The 13,786-nt window shown below is 39.1% G+C and overlaps 1 protein-coding gene across 12 annotated transcripts in view; it reads left to right on the top strand.

Annotated features, from left to right (window-relative positions):
• The window catches only part of USP40 (ubiquitin specific peptidase 40), a 37,948-nt gene that overhangs the window by 4,190 nt on the left and 19,972 nt on the right, over positions 1-13,786 (top strand). For 11 of the 12 annotated variants that reach the window (XR_012674175.1, XR_012674176.1, XM_075153807.1 and 8 more), the window contains 11 exons: positions 714-827; positions 1,416-1,580; positions 2,159-2,305; positions 6,347-6,490; positions 7,454-7,582; positions 8,103-8,204; positions 8,556-8,663; positions 10,278-10,599; positions 11,114-11,195; positions 12,237-12,408; positions 13,253-13,337. Coding sequence is in view for 10 of the 12 variants with exons in the window: in XM_075153807.1 (XP_075009908.1) it covers positions 714-827; positions 1,416-1,580; positions 2,159-2,305; positions 6,347-6,490; positions 7,454-7,582; positions 8,103-8,204; positions 8,556-8,663; positions 10,278-10,599; positions 11,114-11,195; positions 12,237-12,408; positions 13,253-13,337 (1,570 nt within the window). In the remaining 2 variants the exon portion in view is untranslated. The remainder of the gene's footprint in view (positions 1-713; positions 828-1,415; positions 1,581-2,158; positions 2,306-6,346; positions 6,491-7,453; positions 7,583-8,102; positions 8,205-8,555; positions 8,664-10,277; positions 10,600-11,113; positions 11,196-12,236; positions 12,409-13,252; positions 13,338-13,786) is intronic. The other variant, XM_075153800.1, reaches the window with a different exon arrangement.

Here is a 13,786-nt window from a genome sequence, read left to right on the forward strand (position 1 = left end):
TGAAGATACAGTGCTAAGACTTATTTGTTACCAGAAAAAAAAAATCTAAATATGTGTGCAACCTAGGTGATTGCACTGAGGCTCTCTGAAGGTTTAACAGCCCACCCATGCACAAGATGGTATGAGACTGGAATTTAATCTTTGTTTAAAAAGTGCTTACTAAAGTTGACTACAGAATTTCATTCTTTACTTCTCGGGTTGAAGTGATACAACTGGTTGTTTGGAAATTTTTTTTCTTGTAAATCAAAGATAAATATAGGTGGCTGATCAAGCTGGTTGACATTAACCATTCTCCTTCCCATCTCGTTCCACCTCACCACCAAACCCTTTACTGTGCAAGGGGTAGCACATGTTAAATCTATATGTCATGACGTCTTGTAGCTGAGTTCTTAGGGTTTAGGATTATGAAAAATATCAGAGAAAGTTGTCCGTTTTTACTACAGTGATGGCTAAATTTTAATCCATACAGTTTTGCTTTATCACAAAACGTGTGTTCCATGACTATGTTTGGCTGAGCAAGGTTACGCACTGTAGATTTTTGGGAGTTAAGTCTGACTGATCTTTTGGTGTGAATTGAGTAACCTGTGTTATGAAAGCCAGAGAGTGGTGGTTTATAACAAGTTTTATACTAAATTACTTTTTTTTTTTAATTTAAATGATTGGTTTGAAGACTTTTTCTGATCTGTTGGGTATATTTTGTTCTTTATTTCTAGGTTCGAATAATTCCATTACAACTTCAACGGTTATTTGCTCAGCTTCTGCTCTTGGACCAGCAAGCTGCATCTACCACAGACCTTACCGAGAGCTTTGGGTGGAACAGCAATGAGGTACAGATCACCTTCAGTGACACCATCATTGATAAACTTTTTCCTGAATGGAGAAGATTTTTTTTTTTAAGTCTGACATTTAAGAAATATCATAAAATACTTCCAGCTGTGGAGATAGCATTGAATTGGGTCAACTATTGTTGTATACTATTGAATCTCCACATGAGGTACATGCCAATTGTTTACAGCGAGCAACAGAAGAAAATTGCTCTGTTAGATACAATTTCAGTAGCTTTTCCTTTGTTTTTACAGGAACATTTTTCCAACAGTAATTAGGGTTCTTGTCCTTTAGATTCTTACCTAAATTGAACTGTGTAACTCATCTTATAGTCTGGTCTAAATCTACCCAAGTGAAAGTGTCTTATGTGGGTTATAGTTTATGTACTTGTAGTTACTCAGAGAGCATAACTAAATTAAGAATAACAAATAATAATAAAGGTAGTAATTTACTACTCAAGGTAGTAAATATATGGGTAGTCATTGAGGCAGCTGTTTTTGTCACACTTAATATGTATTGTTTTTAAGCAATATTCAAAGCAGATGGCACTATTTTATTTCTTCAAGTTTGTTTTTTTATTTCTCATGCAGGAAATGAGGCAGCATGATGTGCAGGAATTAAATCGGATTCTGTTCAGTGCTTTGGAAACTTCCCTTGTGGGGACTTCGGGTCATGACCTTATTAATCGATTATACCATGGGATTGTTGTCAATCAGATTGTTTGTAAAGAATGCAAGAATATCAGTGAGAGACAGGTAAAGCCAGAGGATTTTCCAGGATAGGTTTCTGTTCAGTCTATTGAAGATACTTGAAATGTTCTTTTTTTTTAAACTCCAAAAATAATGACATCTGTCTTGAGTGTCACTGGTGGCCTTGTTGAATCTAGGTAGTGTGTATTGGTTAGGGCGCTGCAGACTTGAAAACATGTGAAAATTACGCATGACTTTGTTGTTAAGTCTTGGCTGGCATTTTCTAAACCACCTACATCAGGCTGTGACTCAGAGATGAAAACACAAGTGTTATTGCATTTTCTGAGTTGGCAAGTCTTTAGTAGATGTAGTTAGGAGAGACCTGAACAGTGGGATAACCACAGTAAAACATATCTTTACATTCTTTTACTGCTCTTTGTAATTTAAAAAAACATTCCTTGTTTGTTTTTTTTTTTTTAAAAATTAATTTCTCTTATGTGGATATATAGGGTTTGTTCCCCCCCCCCGCCATGAAAGCAAAATGAGTGCTCACATCTGCTGTGGTGAATAGGATGAGTATCTTTCTAATGTACTGTGAACTTACACCACTTACTACCTTATTTTTTTGTTGTACTTCTGCATAGGAAGATTTCTTAGACCTAACAGTGGCGGTAAAAGGTGTTGCTGGCTTGGAGGAGGCCCTGTGGAACATGTATGTAGAAGAAGAGTACTTTGAAAATGAGAACTTGTATCGATGTGGAGCCTGTGATAAACTTGTTGAAGCTTCAAAGGTAATGCATTGGCGATTCCCATGTTCAGTTTCGGAACTTTGTTTACGTTGCTGTGTCTGCGCTCTAACTCAGAAATAAAGAAACCTGTATCTTTAATCAGGCGGTATATAACAAGAGGATGCCAAAATCTGACCTGTTTTTTTAAACCTCAGCAACTATGTCAAGAAAAGCTGTGTGACTCATTTCTTGACTTGAATATTGTTGCAGTCTTTAATCTAGCCAGTGGTGAATGGGTTGGCATGTAGTTTTGAGAGTATTGCCTCATTCACACACCTCTACTGCCCTGGCTTTGGGCATTTCAAAGCATAGGCTGAAAGATAAGCTAGAGCATGAAGAAAAAATAAACAGATCCATGTAACGAAGAAAACTATGGAAATTCTCTCATAAAGAACTCAAATGGGAGAGAAAAATAATGAACAACTGTTACTCTGCACAGGGAAATGGGATCTGTTGATCCAGCTATTGCATCGTTTTCCTGATGCTGAACAGATTCTTGCAGTGATAAATTAACACCTTAGTAGGTGTTTTTAGTATGTTCTGTAGTGCTTCAGGTGAGTAAAAATGTATTCATGCAAGGAACCGTCCAGCTTTTCTAATGTGTAAGATGCTGGGTGTGTTTTCACCGTGTACGCCTGTGTTGTTCCCATCTGCCAGCTTACTTCTGGTATAACCACCACCACTTTGTGTCCTCTCAGTGAGCTTTTCGAGCGCTTGCCGCGTGCTAAGCCAGTGGCTTCCATCCGTGGGCACCACCAGGAGTTTCCCTCCATCTGAGAGGCCAGGAAGGAGCAAGATAAAAATCCAGGCACAGCAAAGCCGCAAAGTCATGTTCCTGTGATCAGAATACGGACTGTGAAAGTCGTCTCCTTCAGGCAGTAGCTTGAAGGGGGTTTTGAAGGAAGCCGATTGGTTTATCTGTTGAGTTGTGCTGCTTTGTCGTGATCTTCTAATTAACGATTTACTGCTTTGACCTGTGCTCAGCTATGGGTGAGAACTGTTGGGTTTGAGTTGTGTTTTTTTTTTTTTTAAATTACTTGTAAAACCAAATGCAGTGACCCTTTGCTGTGCTGAGTCATCGGAGCTCCTCAGTGTTCAACAGGAGAACTGTTGACATTAAGCCTGTGATGTTTATTGAGAGCGATCCCCAGGAGCTCAGGGACATCCAGACTGGAGTACTCCTTTTGTCTGCCTAGTTCCCTGCCTTCACCCCTGGGCGCTTTGGGAAAGCTTCAGATGCTTGACACTTGTTGACGTTGATATCTTCCAGAGGAGTTGTGTACGTGACCCTGAGTGCGTTGTCAAATGGTGGCATGGCTGTTAACACCGGTGACTGTCTGTACGCCAGTGCAGCCTGCAGCATCCTTGTGCTGACACCTTGTCCCTGTTTGTTGATTTACAACAGTTTGGACTGGTTTCCCCAACGTAGTAATCGAATTTAAGACTTTGTGTGTATCTTGTTATCCATCCCCTTAGCCAGGGCCAGGGAAGGGCAGCCCAGTGAGAGCTTTACAAGAGTTGTAGGTCTTTGAATTACATTTTTCCAGAGTGATACAAAGTGGTGTTTGGTTTTCTTCTGTGCTAATTTTTCATGTCGTAAGTCTTTTTATAAAAAGTTGCTCCTTTTTCCTGTTATTCCCACTATTTTTTGTAAAGCGGAAGCAGACATAAGCTGTTAGTGCACTCTGCCTTTGACATACTCTGCCTTCTTCACAACAGCAAAGTTCTTTGGCCTACTGTGGTCACTCTCTTCTGCAGCAGGATGAGTGCAATTCCAAACCTTGCAGCACCCTTAATGTGGAAGGGAGTGGGTGCAAAGGCAAGCTGAGGATAGGTGAAGTTAATCGGTGACTTGGGAGTTCAGGAACGTTTGCCAGTGCCTTGTGTGGCGTGGTTATAAGGGTTTGTTCAAGTTAAATTTTGCTGGGTTCAAGGGAGTGCGAGTTAACAGTTGCTTACCTCTCAAATGTGGTCATCCATGCAAGAAGACAGTGGGAACTCTGAACTTGGGTAAGAAGTCACATAGCTGGGGGATGCTGGCGTATGAATGGACAACCTCAAGAGAGAAGGGCTGTGCTGGAAGGCTGTAGCGGGAGGGAGGGACGTTGTGTCAGCATGACTGCTGCCTGTGGCCCCACGGGCACGATGTGCGTGATCACAGCAGACTATACCGAGAGTCAACACTGGCACCAAGTGAGGTGCCAGCTGGGTCGCTCTAAGCTTGGTGGCAGCATTAGGAAGGCAGCTGCCTAACAGTGCGACCACCTGCCCGCACCCAGCCTATTTTAAAGACAAGATGGCCCATGCCTATCCACTCCATTCCTCCCTCCCTTCAGTACTGTGGGTCTTTGGATGTTACTCTTCCCCTTTTTTTGTCTTGGCTTCTAGAGCATTTAGTAGTTGAATTCTTTTGTTCCAGAACTTTATCAAATTTTAATTGTACATTCTGATTATCACTCTAAACTTGGAAGAGCATGCAAAAAAATCCTTTGTGCCACCAAGCTCTGCACAGTAGTCTTCGCAACTGACGCAAATTAAACACCTAATTCGGGGAGTTTCTTAAGCCATATTTGTGTTCCTGGGAGGCTCTCTGGTACGGCTCTGCAAATAGAGAGTTGGGTGGAGACATTGGAAAGGCTGAGAATCGTGTCCATTGAATCTACGCTTATATTCAGAGGTGATACAAGGTAGTTGGTTTTGCTTTGCACCAGGGTTCCTGATGTACTTGCACACCAGTTTGTTTGATCTTGATTAATATTCTTCCGTACTAAAATGTATTATGTTGGCTTTCCTGCCTTGAAGGTCCTCTTCCATATAGATGAGGGAGACTTTAACCCTTGCTTGGTTGTTCTGTGGCTGTCTGTAGGGTCTTCCAGGATACACCTACACCATGCTGCTCAGGCACAGCATCGTGCTCGTTTACTGTAGCCCACAGATCTTAGTCAAGGCCCTTTTCTTCAAGCATCCTGGCAGATCTTAAGCAAGATGCCACTGTGATATATTTTGGTGACATTTTTCAGACCATTTCTGTTGTATTCGGAGGCAGCCCAACAGTTACTCAGCAGCAGGCTGAAAAATACACGTGGGAGTGATCTCTTTTTCTGGACAATAGATACCTGCCAGAGCTAGTTATGTTATGGATAGGATCATTTCTGACTTCCCCATTTGAAAACACTGTGCCTGTACAAGCCCTGACCTACACTTGAGGTCACACAACCCCAAAGAACTGGAAAACTTCTCAGTGGTCATTGGAATAAACCTCAGGTGAAGGTACAAATGCTGTGCTTGGAGGAGATGACCAGGAGGGGCCAGAAGAGTAATAGCCCCAACCTCAGTTGAGGTCCTTTCTTCGCAGCAGAAGCAAGCGTGTAGGCTATGTTTGTAGGTTGAGTTTCATTCATAGCTGATTTTTTTTGGGTAGCTTCAGGGCCTATGGCAGATGCTGAGCTCCCCACTGTTCATCTGGGAATGGCGAAGCTACCACGAAGCTGTGTCGTTCTTCTACAGCACCTGCTTTTCAGCAGCAGTTGAGTGTTTGTGCTTTTTACTCTGGACTCCCGGGGTCTGTGTGGGACTGGTGGTGGCAGGTGCTGTGCAAGGGGCCGAGAGCAAAGTTGCTGGGAACATGCTGCATAGTCTGACTTCATGCATAAGCACAAACCCAGGGGTTTGAAACGTTTGCTTCTTAGTATAAAATTCAAGAAAATCCTTTCACGAAGAAGATGTGGGCTATGGAAATGTAATTACTGACTAGAATTTCAGCAATGTCCTCCTTCGTTTTCTGTAGGAGGGTAAAGTATGGGACTCGTGATCACCATTCAAGGAAGGTGTAGGGCTTAACAGAGGGGAAAGATCTTGATTGCCTTTAGGATGTCTAGTTGGTAGGGAAATTGAGAATTAGGGAAGGCATTTTCAAAGTGAAAACGCTGGTCACGTCTGCCTGGTTGTACCGAAGTTTTCTTGGAAAGTAGAGTTGACCATAGCAAAATGGAAACACTATTCTGTATAACCATGTGCTTACAACTTTTTTTAATCATTTTACAGTCTGCTAAACTACGCAAGTTGCCACCCTTTCTCACCATTTCTCTCCTGAGATTTAACTTTGACTTTGAGAAATGCGAACGATACAAGGAAACGAGCTGCTATACATTCCCTATCCAGATAAATCTGAGGCCTTTTTGTGAGCAGGTATGTACTGTTACATTTGTTAAAGTTTCTGTATACTCTGCAGAGGACCGATATCTCAAGGACAAGTTATCTTTTATTTTGCATTTTGTCAGGGCAAGGTATTCAAGAAACTTTGTGGGGTTTTTCTCTGTCTCCAATTCCAAATCTTTGGAATTCCAATTTGTTTCCAAAAAACCACTTTTTAACTGAGTGGGAAATACCTTCTAGCTATACAAGGGGGAAGGGTATAATAATTACCTAAAACTTAATCTGACATTTGCTTGAAAGGAAGATAATCACCTGGAAATTGAAATTAAATTTGTTTTTGTGTTGTTATTGTCTGATAACGTCATGTGTAAATTTAGCTGTATATATTTTATGTGCCTGTAGTTACTTCATTTTTCTTAGGAATCTGTCTTTGCATTCATATATACGTATTTTGATTATGAACTGAGCTATACCAGTGCTTGATGACAATTTTTGATCCTTAGAATATATAAAGAATATACTTAATAGAGGTACTGTTATTGAAAAAGACATTTTTCTTATTGAACTGTTGCAATGCAAGCTTGGAAATTTCTCAGTGTTTGCATTTGAGGAAGCCTTTTTTTTTCCGTTGGTTCGTGTATATAAATGTGTTGCTTGTTTTTTTTCCCCTAGTCTTTTAAACAAAATAAGGCTGGTTATGAACAAACAGGTTGAGCTGTTCTATTATTTGCATCAATATTTCATTATTTTAAATTCTGAATTTCCAATATTGTTCACAATCATGCTTAAAAAGTTGCTTAATAAGCTTGTGCCTTGGTCCATGGTTTGTGTCAGTCCATACTTGGGTTCCCCAGCACTGAAAAGCCATTTCAATCTTTGCACATGTGAATGCACACAGAGAAATATCTGAAGCTATGCTGATGTTGTAAAACTGTCCTTCTGTGAAAGACTTACTGATATATATTATTGTTATTATTATTGTTTTTCTTTTTAAAGACTGAAATGGATGATTCAGAGTACATGTATGAGCTCTTCTCTGTTATTATACATAAAGGTGGCTGCTATGGAGGACACTATCATGTTTATATCAGAGATGTGGATGAATTAGGAAACTGGCAATTACAAGTAAGTCCTAAACATTTTTCTTCCTTGCTTGATATGTCTCATTTTTCAAGAGCTAGTGGACGAAACGTACATGCAAACTAATGAATATTGTAGGAGGCATTTGGTCTCTTACTTCATTGAGAAGGCTAGTTTTCCACAGTACGCGATCTCTATCAAGATTTTGTAGCAAATTTTAGCTTTCCAGTCTGCTGAACTCTCTCATGTTACTGGGCTCACTTTTTCTTTCCCAAATGAATTAATATCTTTGCTCAAGACTAGCACCGTCATTTTAATGGATGACTCTGGCTGGCTGTTTGTAAATAACGCAACTGTTATTTACTGCCTTTTCTGTTTAAAAAAAACCTGGTAGTGGATATTCTGTACGACAATATACCGTCCGTAGCAGGTGGCAGAGGCACCTTATCAGACTTCCTTCACACTTCTAAATTGTGCATGCTAGTGTTAGTACAGACTGTGATTGAAAACTGCTAGTTGTGTGTGAAACAACAGTATTTGTGAGTCTTTTATTTTTCTTATACAGGAAGAAGAGGATAGGCTGATTGAAGATAAGGCTTTAAGAGATACTGAAAATGCCAAAGAAGTAGAAAATCCATTGGCAGTGTTGAAAGGGATTTTATCAGAGGTATGGTATGTAAGGAGTTTATTGCTTTGATTTTGATATTAAGGAACGTAGAAGAAGGGGTTAGTGTATGCAAGAGTAGGCAGGTTTAAGTGTACAGTACTCTTCTGAACTTACTGTGAAGGATGTAAAACTTGTAACTTGACTTGACTTTAATACTAACAGTGGCTCTTCATACAGAAAACGGCGCTCTCTGAGTATTTCTTAAGTTACTTGCTGAAGCTGTTGCAAAAGGTGATGTTACATTGGCTTATTAACAAACAGGAATGGTTTAAGGACTTCAGAATTGGCTTCTTTGTGTTGATCCCTTGACTTTTGTAGCCTTCGTTATCCTAGTTTTTAACTTCTCTGTAGGAAGAATCTAAACAAATTCCCGTGGATCAATTAGGGCAGAAATTATTGGAGAAAAAAGGGGTGTCCTGGAATAAGAAGTACCGAAAACAATATGGAGCATTACGAAAGGTAATATGCATATATGTTAATTTGGTTTTTACTGTTAAGATAACTTTACATTTATATTCCTATTGAATAGTCAGTAGGATGGTAATTGAAAATACTGGCACTTGGACTAGCAAGATAGAGCATGTGTAAGAGAGATTTGTAAGATAAATTAGTAGACTGAGGAACACAGACAAGATTCTCAAGGGATTGTCTGCCTGAAAGCTTGTATCTTTTTTTTCCATGTATGTGATTGGCCTGTAAAAGAATTAACCTTGTTTCACTTGTGTCTGTGAATGAAGCTGCAACAACACTACTACCACTTGAACATAAAAGCACTGATGAGAATTAAAGAAATACAGTACTACTTCAGTCATAACAGAAGTGAGGTTTGGAAAATGTATGCCGCTTTTTGGTTGATTAGGGCATGTCCATAAAATTAACACCTACAGTAAAATCTTGTGTTTGTCCAGTTGGTTTCTGTATTTTCTAATGCTTTAAGAAAAATACTTTAGTATTTGTGTTATAGATACGGGGAAAATTCATGTTTGACTGTTTTTTGAACAGAACTAACAACGCAGTTTTCACAATAATTATTTAAAAGTAGTTGTGAAATCTGAATGTGAGTCTTCTGTGGAGGTAGATGTTTTTCTGACTTTGACAGGGAAGTGATAGAAACAAGTTGTGAGCAACCCAGTATTAACCATTTCAAGGTTTGAGTGCTGTTGTGAATATTACCAAAGCTGACTTTTCACAAGTGCTGGATCTGTACCAAAAGCACATTGATCAATGCAGGACTTGCCTTATTGAAATAACTGTAAATTTTTTTTACGCTTTTTGAAGTATCAAATGAGTTTTTGATTGGTTGTCCCCCCCTTCGCTCAAAAGCCACGATTCTGTTTTGTGTCATTTGGACATGAAGCTTGTTTGAAGTACCTGCCTACTGCTAAAATGAAAGTAGAGAACAGAGGGGATAAGCTGGGTGAAACGGAACAAGTAGGTTTTAAGTTCTTGAGATGCCACCACGGGTAGCTTTAATTTGGGTAAGGTACAACTCAGCAGATGAGAATTGAGCTCAAGATCCCTGTCTGGTAAATGCAGAAGAGAAATACACTTCTGCGGAGACGAGCGAGTGGAAAGTACTAGTGTTAAAGGGCTAAACTGGTTGGGATGGTGCTCTGCGTGTCTGATAAAGCAGAGGCTTTTTGGTGGCCTATGGAGCATCGCTCCGTATGCTACCTTTCCAGGGACAGGGAGTACGCACTTATGAGAGGTGTTTTAAAAGGAATCCAGTGTCTCAAGCAATCCTTGAAATTCAGAAGTTAGTCTGATTTAATTCGTAGTGACGCGTTGTATGTTAAAAAAAATTCTTTTGCAATTTCTTGCAATGATCATTTGAAGTTACGTAAGAAACAAAGCCAGCAACAGCGTATAAAAGATCAGGCAGATAAGTGGTGGTAGGAAAGTTACATTTTTCTGTCTAAACTGAGGAAATATATGAGGAAGCATCATAAAATCCAAGTTTGAAGGAATGGGGTTTGTTTGTCAGTTTGAGGATGAGTCAGGTGAAGTAACTAATGCAGTCTGCTATATTTAAATCTGGGTATCTTCTTCATCTTGTCCTTGCTTTCCTTTTAGTATTTGCAGAATCATCCTCAGACATTTCAGTTCAGTCCTGATGAAAATAAGGTTGGTCTGAAAGAAAAACACAAGCTCCTGTTTAAGTCAGCTTCTCAAGAACAAGATTTCCAAAGACCTCCTCAGAAGAATGATGTCCACTGGAATTCGGAAAAAAAACCTACAAGGCTGAGGGACAGTTCTGCTGGTTGCCATTGGTTTGATCTGAATGATTCAAAAGTCCAGCCGATCAAGGAGAAGGATATTGAGAAACAATTTCAGGGTAAAGAGAGTGCCTACATGCTGTTTTATCGAAAATCTCAGTTAAAAAGACCACCTGAAGGTACACAAAGCTCATCTTGATATTCTGGGGGCTTCCTTTATTGGCAGTTTGTTTTCTGGAGGGCAAAGGCTATTGGGCATTTCTGTTCTTTCCCAGAATTGAAGATAGTTTTCTTTCTAGTGATCATTTGAAAAAAGAGTTAACTAAGATACACAGAGGTTACCTCCAAGGAGGTAGTGACCAATTAATTGGCTAGAGCTGACACTAACTTTTTTCTAGTACGCTTCACAAATGCTAGCAGAACATCTCCTACTGAAACAAATAAAAGTTGTTGCTAACGACATTCATGTATCAGTTTCTCTTAGGGAAAGATTGATGGGAAGAAGTAGAACCACTTGTTTGTTCTTTGTATCATCTTGCAGTTTAATTTTCTCTATTACGAAAGGATGCAACATTATTGCTCTGAATTTTCATTGATTACCGTACTGTAATGTCTCATCTTGATCACTTTTCTTGTTTGCCGAAACACATTTTAAGCAGCTGAGGCCAAACTAGCCTATATTATTTGTTGCAGCACGAGGAAATCCAAGGTACCAAATTCCTGAACACCTTCTGAATGAAATGAATGCTGCTAATACTGAGCTGCAAAAAAAGAGGTATATTAATGAAACTGTACCAATCTCTTAAACAGCATTCTTAATCTGCAGATCTCCAAAGTGATTTAAAATGAAAGAAACTCACTGAGTAGAGCCAGATACTAAAATGATTCAATGTCATAGAGGTTAATCGAGGAGTACAACTTGTATGCCCACATTCTGCCTTTACTGGTTCCGTGCCTCCCTGTTAGTGGCGTAACTAGGCATTCTACAGAATTTCAAGGGAAACTTACTTACAGTTTAAGATTGTTCCTTTTTTTTGTGAAAATCAGTGCAATTCTGGAAGGAGAACGGAATAGGTTATCTTAATTATGTTTATAGAGGGAGTTCTCCATTGGGAGAAGGAGGAATGACTTGCTCTACTGTGAAACAACAGATAAATGGTATCCTTTGCCAGAAACGTAGAGGAAAGAGCTAGTGGTATTGAGGTTGGTTGAAACTTCTCCTTCTGTTGAGGAACACACAGAACTGATGATACGCCTGAATCACAGTTAAGCTGTCAAAATATAAACAAGCACAAGAGACACAGGTCTTGTGTGATATCTCTGTACTGTGCAAATTTCACTCGTTTATTTTTTAAATGGCATATTTGCTGCTACATTTAGCTAATAAAGCTGGATACAGGTATAAAGGAGGAAGGCATGGCTGTGCCTGTCCGGACTCAGTTTCCATGCAGTTTTTCTGTCGCTGCATTTCAACAGAGTACTGATCTGGAACACAGCCTGAAAAAACCAACAGTCTCCACATCCCTAAAGATCCATTCTGTTTAGAAAGGTAGAAGCAAGGTGTAAAAACACACAGAACATACTGTTACAGTGCTTATGTGGAGGATGTCTACACTACTCTGTATTGTACAATGTGTAAGTCACTGTCATCTTTGAGCACCTCTTTGCATACCCCTTGATGGAGGGGGGAATGTGACAGTGAATTTAGTCATGAGGGTGTCAATTCCAGGACAACTGCACAGAAGCATCTCTGAAATAAGCTAGCCATTTGTCAGTGTTAAATTCACCGGTTTATTATTGTGTTATTCTTTCAAAGAGCGGAATGTGACTCAGCAAACCATGGCATTGATTTACGTCTCCATTTGAGCTCATGTTATAAATTTCACAATGGGGCTTTGCATCCTTCACTTACTTGGAAAGAGAATGTTGTGGATTTGACTATTGATAGAAGAAAAACGCTAGGAGACCTTCGACAATCAGTATTCCAGGTATTTGCTATATTAAATGAACTCAAACACTTCAGTTTTACTTGAGTTACAACAACATTTACATATGTATTTACGCCGCAATTTTTATCTCAATGAGAAATTTTCAACAGTAAATGTTATTTTAGGAGGCTAAAAACGATATGGGTTTACACAGAAGGAAACATTCGTTTGAGGTCTGTTCTCGAAGTATTGAAGAAGCCATGAAATTGATGAATCTTCAACTATGTAGACTTTAAAGCTTTCATAAGCTAGTTATTTATATTTGGGCAGCATGTACATGGGCGTGGATGGGCGCTTTGCAAAACGCCAGGCTTATTCCTAACATTTCAGTTTGTGACAGATTTGTCTTTGTATTTTCAAGGAGCTAGCTGGCCTTAAAAGAAAATAATTGGATTAGTTTAAAAAAAGGGAAAATTGGTTAAAAGAAATATTTAGCTTAACTATTGAATGTGGTATCTTTGCATTTATTCTCTACTATGTTAAAGGAATATGACAATTTGTAAAATGCTTTTTTATAGAGATCTAAATCAAAGGTAACTTAATGTCAGGAAACACTGTTTGCTTTTCCTGTACCTCAGAACCTTTGGTCAGTGTCCAGTTGAAAAGTTATTTTTGTCTATCTGGTGACTAGTCTGGAAGGCCAAGTCCTAAATGCTTGACTGTTTTCTGTGTTACTGGCCTTGTTGAAGTAAATAGCTGTGACTTGTTAAGTGTCAGAGCGAGCTTGGTAGCCAGGCTGTAACAGCTTTCAGCACAGTTGTAATTTTGAGTGATGCGAGTTATTGGTTGCTGGTGTTTTACTTTTTTTTTTTTTTAAAAAAAAAAAAAAATTCTTCCCAATTAGAAGTTGGAGTCTTGGGAAGGCGACATGATTCTCAGTATTGCCAAGCCTTTACCAGCAGGACTGCATCTTTACCAGATACTTGATGGTAAGACTGCTACATACAAGGCTTCCATGTTATTTATATGTTGTATTTACTGCAGACATTGAGGATTTCATATGTAAAACATCTTGGAGAAATGTATTACTGAACACTGTTCAAACTTAAGTGCAAGTCCACTGCCGTTAAGGTATTTAGGACACTCTTATTAGTGAAATGAAGTTTTTTTGAGACTTTTATATGTAATCTTTTTTGTGAAGTGCAGTAAGACTGCAGATCTTATGGAAATTAAACACATTTGCTGAAAAAAAAATATCAGTCTGTATTTTGACCTTGATTTGCTTACGAATGTTTGCTTTCATAGTATTTACCTATTAGGTAGAGGAGAGGATAGAAGAGAAGACCCAGGGTGACACCAAAGAAAAATGTAGGTTAGACCTAAGCTGAAGTAAGAATTTTGTAAAGGAAAATGCTTACGTAAAAAGTACTTTAATTTA

The sequence above is a fragment of the Calonectris borealis genome, chromosome 6, assembly GCF_964195595.1.
Source record: "Calonectris borealis chromosome 6, bCalBor7.hap1.2, whole genome shotgun sequence".
Classification (NCBI taxonomy): Eukaryota; Metazoa; Chordata; class Aves; order Procellariiformes; family Procellariidae; genus Calonectris; species Calonectris borealis.